At 34.4% G+C, this 17,768-nt stretch overlaps 1 protein-coding gene across 1 annotated transcript; it reads right to left on the bottom strand.

The window, feature by feature from the left end:
• Positions 1-1,071: 1,071 nt before the first annotated feature.
• On the bottom strand, positions 1,072-17,768 carry LOC132554327 (polycystin-1-like protein 2). The gene is made up of 19 exons (XM_060218633.1): positions 17,697-17,768; positions 15,664-15,900; positions 15,159-15,293; positions 13,809-14,181; positions 12,577-13,236; positions 11,916-12,019; positions 11,065-11,304; positions 10,576-10,746; positions 8,398-8,552; positions 7,419-8,055; positions 6,703-6,847; positions 5,867-6,093; positions 5,345-5,516; positions 4,690-4,785; positions 3,676-4,251; positions 2,683-3,249; positions 1,830-1,873; positions 1,623-1,694; positions 1,072-1,215 (listed from the first exon to the last, which is right to left on the bottom strand). The coding sequence occupies exons 1-19, from the start codon at positions 17,766-17,768 to the stop codon at positions 1,072-1,074; spliced, it is 4,827 nt and encodes a 1,608-aa protein (XP_060074616.1).

The following is a 17,768-nucleotide window of genomic DNA, read 5'->3' as shown; positions in this document are numbered from 1 at the left end:
TCGCTATCGGAAGGGTTATAGGAATAAAATGTTTTATAGGGTATGACTATCTGATTATATTGACAACCAAGACCCGTAAACCAAAGAAAATAATCAGAGCTTTCTATCCAATATTATTGATTAATAATTAAAAAAACCCCAACTAACTTGCACTCAATGAGACAACAGACAGCTAATGTGTTATTGGAAGTGGAATGACAATAGTCTTGACCATGCACCATATGGTTAGTTAACAAAGTATATTTTAGTTAACGATGTGTAACGGAAGGAATTCTAGAGGTATATAATGAATTTAAAAAGAGATATAATAGATATATAGACATGCTTAAAACAGTTTAATCAGAATCAATGAAATGTTTTATTTCCACTCATAAATCTAAATCACACTTAACAGGGTCCTTTTTTAAATATACAAACACAAGAGAATATTTAATCAATACTTCTTTATATTCCACTGTGATATAACGAATATTATACGTCAATGTTCATTAAGGCATGTTTATGTTAGCTTTGTATCAACGTAAATAAAGTATTGATGGTGACAATACACTATGGATAGACATTTTGTTTGCTGAACACAGGTATAAAAGAGTTTTAACGAGCTTTGTTTAATACATTTCAATGGAACTTCAAAATCTATATTCTCATGTATAAACCATTATATATATAAACTGTATCAATATTTGTTGTCGCGTTTTTCATTTAGAGTTAATTTCCTTGTCATGACTCTTTTTAATTAACAGATACAATATTTACGAAGTAATTAGCAGATAAAACTGACAGCGAACTAAACTACAACGACAAAAGAAACCGTTTTAATATATCTTGACTGATTTCATCAATTTCAAGACATAATCTGAAATGAGTTATAATTGTTCTCTTCTGAAAAAGATATTAAGTGGAAAGTTTGACAATCAATTGAACATTTTCTCTTTGGGATTAAACATTAATTGAATATGAATATGTACGAAACAAGCAATAAGCATGTTCCCTTCATTACCAATTATCACGTGTACATATATATCGATTAGAACTTCTCTATGAAGATTGTCGTTGGTGTCCAAACTTAACTTAAACATGGTCATAATTGTAATCTATAGAGTTTATATCGTTTTCGGATTCCTCTTGGATGTTATCGATCTGCAAGGAGAAGGTATTCTCGTGGCCATAGATATGACGTTTTCGATGATATTTTGATTGCATTTTCTGCATCATCTGAAAAAAAGTTAAATATTCTTCAATGTTATGCAGCAATTGGTAAAGCATTTTCATTTTTTACTTACCAACACAAACATAACTTGCGCTGATGTTCGATAATTTTTTATTGGGATGTTATACTATCTTTCCATTTGTGTGCACATTTGCTTAGTTTCTGCCTTCTCAAAATGGACCTCATGAGTTTCAGCCTGTTTGTAAGTCAACAACATTTTACGTATCTGTACAATCCGTTTACAGGTATAACATCAAAACGCAATGTATGTTTTAAATGCTGATAAAATAACCAAATGTTACACAGATAATCTGTTTCATAATAAATCAAAACAATATACTATATATCTTCCAAAATTGGCATTTAATAAGATAATACACAAGGTACGTTTCAATTTAGGTCAAATACTCACAGAGTTGTATTTGGCTTCAAATTTATCTTCGTTTTGGAAGGCGCGTTCCAATTGGCTTACAATTCTGAAGATCTGTTTGTAACATGAAACAATCAATTGTTTGACAAACAAACATGGAAAATATACATATATCAAAAATTTGGATTAGTTAAAGGTATATTAAATTCGAAAAAAAGAGAATTTATTATTTCACACCTATTGACTTACCTGATTGTCAAGGACCATTGATAGACCAAGTATTCCAGAAAAGTCTTAAAAATAAAAATAATAAAATATTTAGGTAAGCATTGAAACAAATTGAAGTAAATACGCAAAAAATTGTGGTAAATGTAATTGTTATAGGAACATTGAAAATGTGTGATGTGTAAGATGAAAATCATGTTTGAGGCCTATTTTAGATACTTTAGATTATTTTATTTAGCTATGGATCATCTTATCAAAAATTGCGTTTCGAATTTATTTTCGCTTTAGATAAGCGTTTAGACGTAACGTATGGCGAAGATAATACATGCTTATACAGATAATATAGAATATATATGGATTTCTGTAAGTAATATCAACGGTATGGTCTAATTTTGGTATTGTATCCGAAAAAGAAAAGTTTCTTGGATGAATATTACTAAAAAATATATATATATATATACATGAAGTTTTAATAGTAGTATTGTCACATACATAGGCCATAAACGAACACATAGGTTCAAACTATAGTCGAGAGCAACGGTATGAAATATTCCGATAATCCGTTCGGTCGCCTGGATGCCGAAAGCCCTTAAGAACAAGCAAAAATATATACATAAAAGTCATAAATCTTTATTAATATAAATTTCTATGCACATCTCATTAGAGTGTGTACCGCTGTCTCTGGGCTTATATGTGCGATCGCAGAAAGCAAATTGGTGTCAAACCCCAAGACATTTGGTGTCAAACTCTATATAAAATAATGCCCTTAAGATTACAATATTTTATAGCAAAAATATATACATAAAATAAAAGTTTCAGAATTTGTATTTCCACATTTGTGGTGTATATATAAGGATCTTTATTATGGTTTACTCACCTTCCTCGGGATCATTGCTCTTTCTCTGCTTACGTTGAAAGATTTTCAATATATTATATATTTTACGCCAGAAATGCTTATGTAGTTCCATATCGTATGTGTCGACATCTTTAGCCATTGACTTGTTGTTTTTCACACAACTGAATGCATCGTTCAAAATACTGATACAGAAGTTCACCATAACAATAGTCATTACAAATAGGAAAACTGAAAAGGTAAAGCTGAGAACGAGTTCTTGCTCTCCAAAAGTGTCTCGAACTTTAACCATTGCCAGTAGCATTCGAAACAACGTAATGAAGGCAGCTGGAAAGTCCCTGAAGTCCATTTGATATGACCCTAAACAAACAAAGCAGAGGATTGCAAAACCGATCATAGGGACCATAATACACAATCCAAAGGCCATGAGATCTTCGTAGCACATCGCAATAGACGTCCTCATCAAATAGATGTTATAGTTGAATGTGAGAGGCCGTAGTAGATTCAACACCGCAATAAAAAGCTCTACACCGATACATGCCTTGAATGCAATATCCATGGCATCAACAATATCAAAGGTCAGGAACTCACCTACAACAGCGTATAAAATGGTATAACTTGTAGCGAACTTCGTTAATACAAGAGCATCATAAACACTGTATCTGAGTTTATCTTAACATTGTTTAATATCCATTTTCGAAGACAGCCTCATGAATTGACGTTAACAGTTTTCTATAATACCAGATTTTGAAAAAAACATTAAAATTTTGTACCGATTGAAAGGTATTGTTATAACTGTTATGCCGGTATGACGGCAGTTCAGTAACACAGTAACTAATTTCTTCGACCTTAAAGGATAATCTATCTGTTTAAAAGATTATCTTTCTAACCGCCATTCAATATACGTATTAATAGAAATAATTAACCATTTCATTTGTTTGTAATCAATTTTGATATCTTAGATACGTCGACAACAAATAAACATTAACAGTAAAAATTTGGAGATAAATAACTCACCGTTTGAATTGAACAGATTTTCTACGGTATAAATTGTCCTGTCTATGCGAACAATGAAGAAAACGATGGCAGCTATTGACATCACAATGCTGATTAGGTACACCCATTGACTAACTAGCGAAAAACAACGCCGGCCAATTTGCCATGTGGTATAAACCCAATGTAAAAACCGGCAGAACGTGACCATCAGGAAGATGAGCTGAAATCCGAGTACCAGGAAATCGAAAGTGTCTATATATGGATACAATCGTGCAGTTTTAACGGTCACTTTTGGATAATATCCACCTGTTTGGGGTATTTCGATGGTAATTGTAGGTAGCGAAAACAATTTTGAATCCGGATTGTATATGACGAATTCAATGACAACAAGTCGAGTAAAACGATCTATCCAGTCATAGATCTGCATGGCATACAGATCATTTCTAACTTCCTTCATAGATTGGTTAAGTAATTTAACATAACCGCCACCACCGTATATATCGTGGTCACCAAATATTGACAAGGAGTTGGTCTTATCTTCCGGTGTAAAAGTCCATTCAGTGCCGTTACACTTCTTTGGATTGTACGTCGTCCATCCTAGTCAAAAAAAAATACAAAAGTAAAAAAGATAAAAAAAAATCAGTATATGATCAAACAATTAAAGTCTATATTTGGAAGAAATAGCATAAAAACACAAGTGATTTTCAGCGTTATTGTTTGTTTCCAGCAAATCTACCTGGCCATATTACATTTACTTTAAAGAAAGATTAAAACTATGGCGTTGTTTATCCCTGGTTATCAGGTTTCATCACACCGTAGACCCTTCGCGCGACTCCATCTGGGCCAACAAGAGTTATTTAAGTTAAAAAAACTTGTTTTGCAATTGTTTTCTTTAGAATAAGATTATTTTGCTGCGCATTCATTCAAACTATAACATTGTTAGGGTACTCTTTCAAGTCGTTAAACGTACATAATGGACATAATTCTGTATTCTGTTAATTCTGTATGCAAACAAATGTTAAACGTTATAGTTACCTTCACAATAGTCTATTCTTTCCATGCTGTCGGCCGAGTATTGCGGGGGACAGATATCTAGTAGGTCCTTGAGCAACGAAGGAATGTCACATTTCCCTATGAAAGTAAAATTATAACAAACTCTTTGAAAATTGTTGTCATGACAATATGTATGTATTACCCTTTGAGGATGTCAATAATTTGTACGAATATAACTATCTACATCTACATAATTAAAATTCAAATATTTATGCCGGTATTTCGTCATTTAAGTATGCCAATATCAGGCTTAGCATATAACCTCCAAATAAAGTAATACTTCTGCTATTCTTTGAGGCATGGCAGTCGAATTCCTGCTACTATCATTGTAATTTCTTTTAATTCAGACGAAATGAGAGCTCACGCTTAACACTTTTTACAATTATTTAATTGATAAAAACCCTTTAGAGTTCTAAATACTTCGTAAAGGTATAGGATGTATACGTATATGTGTACCATGCGTTCCGGAAAAATAAACGTCCCCTCCCTCATCAACGACACTCGCAATGTAAATTTTGTCAATCCTCTTAAGCAATACCACGTTTCCAAATGAAAACAAGGTTGACAACAGTTATATAAAATGAAAAAATTGACTAAATGAAGACTTGAGTGAAAATCACTGAGACGAAAAACCCACCTTTAACTCGTATTTGACGAATTCTAACAGAAGTCATACGATAACTGACATCATCAGCCATGTAATACCGGGACTCATTCAGTCTCATGTCACCATTGTACAACAGCTTTGGAAACACGAAATCAGAAAATTGTCCTCGCATCCATGTCCAAATGTCTTCTGTAGAATTGATCTGTAATACAAAGATATGTCTGATTCAACTGTACGTTTTTTCTCTTGGAAATATACAATGTAATAACTATTTGTATACTAATTTTTAATATATAGTTGCATAAAGATTCTATTAACTTGTTTGTGTTTCTCTTTATTGTGATTTTGTTTCATATGAGCATATGAACTTAAAAGATATACACTTGATTTATCAGAAGATAGGATTTCTTCTTATTTCAAATTACATCACCAAAAGAAACAAAAATATAAAAAGCATCAGCTGGATGAAATAGTGCACATCAGTTAAAATAATATCAAGCATGCATGTCGATGTAAGGCATGGTCTAGGGGTTTGATATTTTGCATGCGTACCCTGTTAATCGGAGTGAGACTTTTCTCCATAACCGTATTCTGTAAATAAGACGTCCAAACCGAGTTGTGTGCACAGATCACTGCAACGATGCTTATGTAGATAGATTGAATAAAAATCGCTCGAGCTGACATCATTAGTTTTCTATCTAGCTGCATCAACTTATAAAACTTAGCTCTTTCCTTGTTGTTGTTACTGGTCGGTTTTGACATTTCATCAAAAGAATTTGCTGTAAAATAAAATGAAAAGATTTCGATATGCAGTAAAAGCCGTTGATAACGGACTGACAGCACAGACCTGTGACATTATATAACAGGCTGCAGCTCTGTAAAACAATGCGAGCAGATTGTACTTTTGTTGTTAATATAATGAAATCAGTATGTGATATTGAAATGAATTTTAGTACATTATATTTGTACTTGTATGAAAAGAGATATGTGAGGTCGATAGTTCTTATAGTTCTTTTTGCATTACAAATCTAGATGAATTGTCTGGGTCGATGATCTCTTTGATCCCTACTTAAGGTAGACAAGTTAGAAATCTGACTCTCCTGTGCTATAGTAGATGTGTAGTAGTGAAAGATTTATGTTTGTTGGAAAACGGAGCTGTGATCAATACAAAATGAAATACTTTCAAGGCGAAGTTCTAATAATGATAGGAATATTAATTTCTCGAAACTCATAATAACCTGCCTACATGTTAACTTCGGTAGAAAGTAATGAACCTATAAAATACCTCGCATTGATTTGCCTACAGCAGAAGATATAATAAGTAACAATACAGTCGAATAGAATATTGTTATTTTGTTTTAAAGTGTGTTATTAATTGCTATACAAACCTTCGTCAATATTTATGAAGTCAGCTTTGGTTGCTTCCTTGTCCTCTAACGCGCTTCTCTCCACAAGTACCGGGGCCATACCCTCTAGATCTTTCTTAGCATATCTTTTACAAAGAAACGCTATTGTCAAGGTAAGAAGGACCACCTATGTAGAAAACACGTGTTGATCAGTATATGTATATGTTGTGTTACACGCTATGCTAATTGTTATTTGTAGATAGCATAAATGTAATCATTGTTCAGAATTTTACGCCAATTGTTATTTGATCTTTAATATAGCAAGGATTCCTATTAATAGATGATTAATGTTTGATTGAAATTTATGGAAAGTTGAACATTCAATATCAGTTTTCATCCTTTGTGTTCCTAAAGAATTCATAAATAGATAGATCGACAGAAAATTCACCAATGAATTTTAAATCTCTTGCAGGGAGACACAAAGGCAAAGGAACAAGTATTGCTTTATTGTTGGCTTTACGCATCGTGTTATAGAGATAAAGCTCGCCCCCTTCGCTTAAATGTTATCGAACATGCTCTTAATAATGCCATGATTCGTCATATTCGACCTATATATTTAAAACCCGCATGGATGAAGACCAAAAAGTTTTGTCGATGAAAATTTAAATCGATTGTTAGAGATTTTAACGATTACCCTACAGAATATGATAAATGCGTAAGTTGATGTTAATCAAAATGATGTTATTTATATGACAAACCTTGAGGGGATCCATGAGTAGTATTCCTTGCACAGTTCCAAAGGTAAATGACACAAGCCATTCTATTGTTGTCTCTCGACCCCAGTCAATACTGTAGAAAAAGGTGAAGGTCGCGCCTGAAGACAAGAATATAATTGCCACGACGTAACCGACGAATATAAACCACCATGGTAAGAAACCTTCATTCATTACTTCCTTCGTGTATTGGTCCCTAAATGTTGTGCCGACCTTTACTTTGCGGTTCCTAAATATCCATGCAATGAGAAATCCAGGGATGAATGTGACCAAGCTCGCCATACAACCAACGTAAATACTTTTGTAATTGATGCTGAAGGGACCTAGATGAATTCCGTAGATCTCAACTCCTTCTGATGTTCGGTACCACATCGCATTTGCCAACATCGACAAAAATAACATTGAAAATACACAAACACATCGTTGGACTCTTGTAAAACGACTCGCCGATGGTCTTTTAAACAGTGAAAGAAAAAGATAGTCATCGAACAAATTGAATCTAGTATTGCTGCCAAATAAAACACTACCATCCTTCAATTCCGAATTAGCGGTATACAGGGTTCGTTTGGATTTACAGTCGCCTCTTTCCGGCGATAGCCACTGACCACATAGAAACGTGTACCTTGAACAAAAATCATTGGATATAACTCCCATGCTTTCATTTTTCATACTCAAAACATTGATAATGTATAAGAAAACATGTAATCGGTTGTTATAATAGAATTAAGATACTACAATTTCGAGCTATACACGATTGTGCAAACACACAATAGTGAATAGCTCATTTTGATATAATTTGCATCGTACAATTTATTTCATTCTAGAGCTCATCTGAAACGAATGAGGAATATCACAATATAGACTTGATCAGCAGCTAGCAAAACGTTTCGGGGGAAACACATCCTCTAACGAAGGGACCTTGAATATTCCATATCAAATTTCAAAGATGAGGAAAATAACATACTTTTCATCGTTAAATTCATCATAAATGAGAATCTTTTCAAGGTACAATGTGGGCGAATCCCCTTGTTCGTCATGCCAAATTTCGATTTCCGAAAGTTTTCCTAGTTCTCGGTCAGTTTTTAATAGAAAATTTCCAAGTGTCCAGCGTTCAAACATCTGAAATCATAAATAATTTAAATAAATAATGAAATGAAAATAAAGTGAGTAGGTATTATATACTAAAAGGATAAAGAAACGCAGGGTGACATTTAAACCAGAAATTAAGTATGATATCGGGCTTCATTTAAAACGAAATTTTGTATACTTACAGCTAAATTAAAGCTTAAAAATTTCAAAGTATGTATTTTGCATCTGACAATTGGTTTAGAGGTACTAACGATTAAATTGAATGGACTCATAGGATTTTGAAATTGAAATTGAACTGAGTCATCAATATCTTGTGTGTCCGCCGTTTGCTGTGGTCACGGCCCTTATTCTTCTGGTCATAGAGTTCATGAGAGCGTTAATCTGTCTTATGGGGATGTTGTCCCACTCTTCAATCAGAGCTCTGGTCAACTGCTCTCGAGTAGCAGGGGGTGGCTGGCGCTTTCGAACCTGTCTATCCAACTGGCCCCAAAGATGCACGATCGGGGACAAATCAGGGCTATATTGCGGCCAATCTAGTGGTTGAATGTTGCTGTTGGCCAGAAAGACTTGGCAAATCCTTGCTACGTGGGGCCTTACATTATTCTGCTGGAGGGTTAGATTATGCTGCTGTAAGAAAGGGATAACATGGGGTCGGAGGATCTCATCTCTATACTTAGTTGCTGTTAAATTGCCATCAATAACAACCAATTGTGATTTCAACCCGTGTGAGATTCCTCCCCACACCATTACTGAACCGCCCCCAAACCTATCCCTCTCTACAACGCAAGCGTCCGTAAAACGTTCGCCACGACGTCGGTAGACACGTTGAACGCCGTCAGATCGATAAAGACAGAATCGAGACTCGTCCGTGAAGAAAACTTGTCTCCGCTGCCTCAGTGGAAACCGTCGTGGAGCATGTGCAGAGACCCAGGCCATACGACGCTGACGTCGAGCAGGGGGTAAGGTGTGGACCTACGTAGGGGCGACGTGCTCTTACACCAACTTCTCGTAATCGATTACTTACAGTTTTTGAACTTATAGGACGCCCATGATTTCCACGAACATTAAGTGCACTCTCAACGGCAGTAAGGCGCCGATTACGCACATGAGAGACGACGATATAGCGATCCTGACGTCGTGACGTTACGCGCGGACGTCCTGACCTAGGTCGATCGGCCAATCGCCCAGTTTCCCGAAGACGTCTTACAAGACGTTCTTTGGTGGAAACATTAACACCAAAGTGTCTAGCAAACTGATTTTGCAGCTGTCTTTGCATCAGCATCTGAATGGCCTGACCCCTCTGAACTTCTGTGAGTCGTGCCATTCTTAAAACAAATCAAATTCTCAATTAATTTTAGGGAAGCAGTTGGTCTGTATAAAGACTAACGAAGAGTGACTTGACCAACGCTGCATGAGACCAGAACAACACGGTGCACGAGATTCTTGTTTTTTCCTTCCCCCATGTACCAGAGCTGCACAGACCGTGACTAAACTTTCGATACATGACAAGGTGTAATATGACCTAATTACTCAATCCACAAAGTTTCGCTTTATTTGGAGAACGCGTTTTCAAAATATCGGAATAAATATTACCCTGCGTTTCTTTATCCTTTCAGTATATATACATACCCCACCCCTTATTGTTTCCCTTAAATCCATTGAGGTGTTTTATCTGTTTAAGGATTTAATAGATATCTTGTACACAAACATTTTTATTTCAAAAGTGGTGAATGCTGACTTCTGACATTACTTATGACCACTACAATATAGTCTTGTGTAGACATTGAAAGTGTGATTCGTTGGTGAGTTGATAAATCTCTTTAACTCAAGCTTGTTATTGCAAAAGTGGTAACCTTGACCGATGACCACCAAAGTCTGTTTAGGTGTAGACCTGATAAGATGATGCTATGTTATGAGTATGATTTCAATCTATATATTGTTTCATGAGATATCCTGTACACAAGGTTACCACGGACGCAAAGATACATACGTATATACATGTACACTCTTATCTATGCAGTGAAGTATAAAAAGCGAGCAGAGTAGTTTGAACCTTTCGTTTCCCGTCATTGACAGCTCGGGTCCCTGTTATCCCTTTATATCCCTTTACGATGATGAAAGGCGTCGAAGTTAGGCGGCTGCTGGACCAGAACCCGGTGTAGAAGGACAAGTAGTATGAATATCGAGCTCTCCGTGGGTTGTCCACCAGGGGGAGGTAATCCCACTATAGAATATAGGAATATAGTAATTGCAGATTATAAATGAAATTCAATAAGATAAAAAAAAATCGAAACTTTGTGCCATTTTTATATGTCCAATCTGCAAAAGCGATGTGCATTTACTTTACAAACTGCCACGGATAGAAAAAATATAATCAACTTTAATTCATAACTAGACATAGATAAGTTTAGCAAGAGAAGGAAATCGGTCGACTTCATCTCAATTCACAATATATATTTTTATATTGTCTAAACACATTAAACTTTCTTGTTTGCATATGGGTGATTTGTAGATATTTCCATTAAACATTAACTTTATTTACCTTTAAGAGATCTTTCTTGTCGAAGTATCTAAGGGGAATTACCAATATGACCATGAGAACGAGACAGCCGACATTGACACCTAGGACGTAAGGCGTGTCCTCGAGCTTTCTAGCAAAGTCCACGAAAAGTGTATCAAAATTCAAGACACCGGGTGGGATAACAAAGACATTTGAACCAAACGTCCCTAAAAAGTTACTCTTGAATGTTACTGTCAGCGTTGACATAGATATGCCGCTCATCTGAAACAATAAATTAATTGACGTATTTTTGATACTTATACATTCTTTTGAAAATCAGCTGTACTTTCAAACGTCGTTAAGTCTACGATCTCACTTAACGTCAGTAAAATAAGGAAAACTGCATCTTACAAGTGTTCCGTCCTTCATTTTACACTATACATTACATGTAGTATTTAAGCCATATTGATTATTTTTAAAAATTGTGTACCTCTGTTTAACTGGAAGCGTTGTTCGAATATCACAAATTACTCCCAAAAATGAAATCAACATGTCTGTTTATTTTATAAATTGGTTATTTATACAACCAAAACGTGACCTCACATGTTGGTTTTCACTAACCCCATCTCCGTCCTTGCTCTCTTACTTATATTATAAATATTCGAAATATGCAGATGGTATGTGGACGAACGATTTTCTTAACAATGTAAGATGGCCCGTTGGACAGGCTTAAATCGGCCCCTAGAGGGCATCGTCCTTTATCAATATTTGGGTGATCTCAAACGAATCATGATGAACAAGAGTATACTCTGTAATAAGCATTTAGTTAATGTTGAATCCCATGGATAAAAAATATGAATATCAGCAAGATTGCAAATGAAAAGATTTCTCACCTTTATGTTTTCCGATATATGCCATCGATTGCTCGTTTCATTGAGCATTAGAGCTGATACACGTCCAAAGCGCAAAGAGTTGAAAGCCAGCTTGCCGTAATTACCTAGATAATTTTATAAATACAAAAGCACAATATATAAAAATGTTCAACATATAAAAGAGTATCCTCCCACTAATTTGTTTCAAACCTTTTTGTTTTCATGCACAATGCATTGGTTGTTCCGATTTGTATGACCTTTAACTGGCTATTTTAATGGTATTAATTTTTTCCTTTTCTTTCCCATTTATGCGAGTTATTATTATTCATTTCTTTATTTTTCTATCTTTTCATTATATATACGCAAACTATAACTATTTGTAAGCCAAAAATGATCGAAAGAAATGTTTATTTGCATTCCCTATGCACGTTGCAGTATAATATTGATTTAAACTAAATACACATCTATTATAAAATAAAGTATTATCTGTCAAATAAAACAGCCATTGACAATGGTAATGATGGTCATGAGCTGGATGTCATTTATCGTATCATCGTATCTTGATATGCAAATGTATGATGAATGAATTCATTTCAAACATCTTTAGTGTAAAACCGTTCTATCCTTAGTAACGTTGTAAGTATACGACAAAGAAAAAGGAACATTTCTTCAAAACATTTACCGTAGCAAAATGAACTCATAAAATCTTGCAGGTCTGTTGTTTCAATGTCTTCTTCTGGATCTCTGGAGAGCTGGAATGTATGCCAAGAGGTAGGCGTTTCAACAAGCTGATTGATAACAGTCATTGATTTAACACCATATCCTACCGCTAGGATTTTGACGTTTCTGCTACGAAGTTCATTCAGTGCAAGAGAAATGTAAGTGAAATTTGAGGTAAATATTCCGTCTGTTACTATAACAGCTATCTGTTGCCGAGACCAGGTTGCGTTTGTTGTTAAATATGACGTCAGATTGTAAAGTGCCGTGTCAAGGCGGACTTCTGTAACTTGGGCAAATGCATCAGTTGTAGTACTTCCAGTGTTTGTAGAAGGTACCGTAGTTGTAGAAAGCGTGCTGTTGGTATTAGGTGTGGTGCAAGTTGTTGTAGCCGAAATCTGTGCGGTATTTGCGACATAGCTGTTTACGGCAGCCCCAGACGTTACTCTATCACTAAACGGAAATGCAGTTTCAAATACTGTTTCATATACGTGTAAAGAAAATTCTGTATTAGTCACCACACCAATCATTTCTTTCACAAACTTTACCGCTACATCGAAGTCGTCTTGTAGGACAAGACTAGATTTAATGATGAGGAAGGACATCTGTGCTGATTGGAGACATGCTGGAATAAATACATATCTTTATTACATTGACCTTTATGAAAATAATTACATTTTGTAATGTTCATAACTTAAAATCACCATAACAATATCTGCGAATTGATACAGGCTAGAACAAATACCTTTATGTTATAAATGTTGTTGTTATACTATCAATATCTACCAAATGAAACCTAATTTACCACGGAAATCGCTATACAACTTCCTAACGTTATATTTGTATGGACGAACTACTGTATAATTATCGAATTTCGTTGGATTAATATATCGCGGTTGAAGCGGTTTTGAGTAGTTCAATGGTATTATGTTTTCCGTAAGACTATGACTGATGTCCATGTTTATTGGCATAACAGATATTTTCTGATGTTCTCAAACATCATGGAAACGTGCACTGGGTATTTTAATTTCAAACCGTCTTTATTGCCGTAAATTTAGCGAAATTGTATCCTCCGCGAATATTATAAACTTTACAGTAAACTTTATGACCATCTAGAAACTGCACAACACACACAAAAAGATACCTATCATTTCAACATAATTACATAGTAAATGCAAAATGCGCACTAAACCATACCTTCACATTGAAAATACATGTTGAGTGAGATCATAGATTCTAGATTATTCTCAGGTGGAACGAAAACAATGGAGAGATCCTGCTTTCTATATGTTATATCTAAATTCGAAGGTTTGTTGTAGATAGTCAGATCCGTTCCTCCTTCCATACTTAGATTCACCACTGGTGTCTGGCTGTCAATACTCTCGTTAAGACTGGCATCGTATCCATTCATCACACATGGCATAATGCTTTTGATGCGAATATTCATTAAAGCACCGTCAACATTATTATGAAAAGAGGCATTTAGAAAGAATTCGTTGTTGTTGTCCACGTCAGTGATGTTCTCCCAAAAACTTGGATCGTTCATCACATCGTTAGCATCTACAACCATCTGCAACATCACAATGCTGTTAATTTACTTGATATCCTTACTTGGAAATTCCATGGGATGAGTTGGTATATTTGCGATTATTTTCTTATTTTTTTAATTTAATTATTCAGAATGTGACGTTCTTGACATGGCAAGGTTGTTGATAATTTATTTCATATATGTGTATATGTGTATCAACAATTTTATGTCCTTTTCAATATATATACATATAACTTCTTTTTCCTATATGTATTTATATTGTTGAAATGTGTATCTATTGTCAGCATAAATGTCGACAATGACAACACATCTCTCAAATTAAGAGTTTGTATTTAAAATAAACAGGATGATGATCTCAGTTCAATTGACAATGAAAGGAAGTTTGAGTCATTATCATGATATCAGCGACAGAACAGTGATCATATCAAACGTGTTTTCATAGGTCGGAAGAGATATTTCCTGAAGGTAAGTATAACAGAATCCACGTCGACATTTAATCATTCTTTATTATATTTTATAATTTTATTTCTATTTTTTTAATAATCCTATTCATTTCTTGCAATAATTTTGATTAACCTATTTAACACGCTGAAATTGCGTCAAAGACATTTCATGTGTGTAACACTAATATATCATAATAGATGCATAAATGAAAAAAAAAACTAAAGACGCAGGTTGATGAAGATTATGAGGAAATTTAAGGATCACCATACTTGTCTTTTGGGGATATAATGTTACTTCCTTGTGAGATATGATAGTTATATTTTTTTTGTTCCTTTGTTTTTTACCTTGACCTCATTTAAAATTGCATGCTTATTTGGATTGACTAGGACAACTACCCTTATGCCCAGTGTACTTTGCTCTTGGATCTTTTCCCCCTATATTCATTTAAATTTAAATTAAAATGATGTCGACATGTCATTTTCTTTTCCCTCTGTTTTTTCCCTACTACATGACCGTGAGTATAAAATTATCCTGAAGCGGGGTTTTCTATCTACCTCAAGTTGATCGTCTCCGCTGTAAAGGTCTATAAATTTGCCATTTTTGTCCCGAATCACAGTCCTTGTAGTTCCCGTGTTGATCATTCTTTGATTATCGACGTAAGTGTACTTATTGATGTTGTAGGAAATGACCTTCAATAATGCAAAAATACAGTGTCACAAAAATATAAATTATTTTTTAAAAAGACGCATAACTATGAAATTCATGTATTTAAAAGAAAATATTAAAGATTACAACAAAATAATTTTTTGAAACTGATATAGTCTTAAGAAATTATCCTTGGTCTTTAAAAGACATATTGAATACCTCATAAAACCATACAATACAAACGACCCACCAAGTATAAACTATTGGGAAAAAACTAGAAATGCGTGCTAAAATTGTAATACAAAAACTCATTGTTAACACTTTATCGCAAATAGAATTATTGACCTAAAAGCTTTGAAAAATTAAAACAAAATATCCTCAACCCACCAAACAAACCCGAATGTTTTTACCTACATAAAGTATAAGTTCTGTATTGTTAAACTGGACAGCGTCCGGTCTGACATAAGGAATGTCCAATGTGCTGCTATATTTAGTCACCATCTCGTCCAACAACGCCCCTTTACTTTTGATCGTTGCTATCACAATATTTCCTTTGCTAACTTCGATCTCATCCGGAGAATCTGGACTGTTTACTACGATCGTCATAAACTGAAGCAGCCGCTCTTCGGTGTTGTTGACATACTCCATTGACTGCAGAGGTAAAGAAGTAAACAGGATATAAATATATGATATCGGTATATGTTTTCCTTTTGGTTTCATGCAATAAGCACATTTTAAAGTGTACACAGATTGAAAATAGAAATGAAAAAGTGTATTACTATTTATGCCCGAAAATCAAAAAGGTTGAAAATCGCATCAAAATCGATAGGCCTAATACCGAAAAAATTGACGTGGAAAGTGTTTCACCTGTCCTTTTACCTATAATCAGCCTAAGGGGTAACTCGCGCTGAATCGGACCCTATCGGTTGTGACGTCACAAGTTCAACTATTGGTAGCAGTCGCTACAGAAGGGAAAGGCGAGATTGCCATGTTATGCTACATCAGATTGCAAATAAATGTTTAATAGTTTTGAATTATTCTGACGATAGCATTATATAGACAGTCATATGAAATTTACCAGAATTGCAAACCGAGATCGAGTTAAACATATCTGTAATCAACATCACGTCTTATATATCTTATATTTATAAAAAATTACTATCATGGCAACATGCATATATATACAATGATTACTATTAAAGAATCTATACAGACTTTAATAATGGACTACATATGTCTGAAGATATTTGAATGAAAATCCTTTCGGTAAGATGAGGTTTTCCGCACACAATTGTACCCAAATTGACCTTAATATTCAATGATACAGTTATAAAATTGTATTTCAAAAGATTCCTTTTATTGATATGAAAATGACACTATAAAAAGGAACGACGTTTTCACGATGATAACCACAAGTACACAAAGCATTACTAGTGTGTTAAATTAAAACCATACAGACGACTAACGGAAGATGAAGCCTGGTAGCATTGTATACATTTTTTCTGAGCTTTTATGAGGAATATACCGAATTTCTTGACAGAATTTCCGTATTCCAAAATCATTTACCATGTTACCACTTCGGTCCAAAAATACAGAAGTGTATCAGCCATATTATTTACAAAATAACTTCAATGCTGGTGTCAGCTGTTTTTCTTCTTAATATGATGTATTATATATTGTGTATCAATTATAATGAAAAATTGACGTCATTGTGTATTCCTTAAGTTAGTTTGGCAATTAAGATACAAGATCTTATTCACAATACTTATGAATGAGATGCTGAATGACATAACGGACTTAAGATATTTCTGTAATAGAAGTCTGGCAAGTGGTCAAATACACACCTTTATACCCGTGTCAAGGAATGAAATCAAAGGGATGTCAGCAAGGTTAAGTTTAAGTTTCGTTATCAGAACACGTTTCACAACTAATCAGTTAACATTACAAACACAGATATAAATAATATATAACTTTGCAAACTGCACACACAAATAATATCTGAAATTATATTATTATATTATATATTATTCAAACATGCTCGGACGATTGATACAGAATGGCTTAATACATTTCGAGTGAATATCTTCATAAAATGGACACTTAACTATACTGAAAATCGTCTTTGTTATCTCGATTATTACATAATACACATAGTTTGTTAATTCTGTCAATACTCCTTCTGTATCTTTCCCCTTCGAGAGTACGGATTAACTGTCCAACTTCAGAATTTTGTTGCAACCTGGGCATAGTGTTTTTTGAACACATCTTGTTTCATAGAAATTGGTTAGGATAATGTGTCTACATGATGTTGATAAAGGTAACCTTTTAGAAAAGATTTAATTCTTTCCAAATATTTGCTTATCCAACCATATTTTTCTATTTTACCCTAGACTGATTCAATCCTGTCATATTTGTGTCCTAAGTGTGTTATCTTGGTACTTACTCACCTTACTACTGTCTAGAGAACAGTCTGTTGGGTTGTTTACTGTACAGGTGAGGAAGCTGATGCCGTCAAGCAT

The sequence above is a fragment of the Ylistrum balloti genome, unplaced genomic scaffold (assembly GCF_031769215.1).
Source record: "Ylistrum balloti isolate Yb309-2 unplaced genomic scaffold, AGI_CSIRO_Ybal_v1 Utg370392, whole genome shotgun sequence".
NCBI classification, from domain to species: domain Eukaryota; kingdom Metazoa; phylum Mollusca; class Bivalvia; order Pectinida; family Pectinidae; genus Ylistrum; species Ylistrum balloti.
Note: the sequence above shows the minus strand (reverse complement) of the source record. Positions and strands in the feature narration are given on the sequence as shown.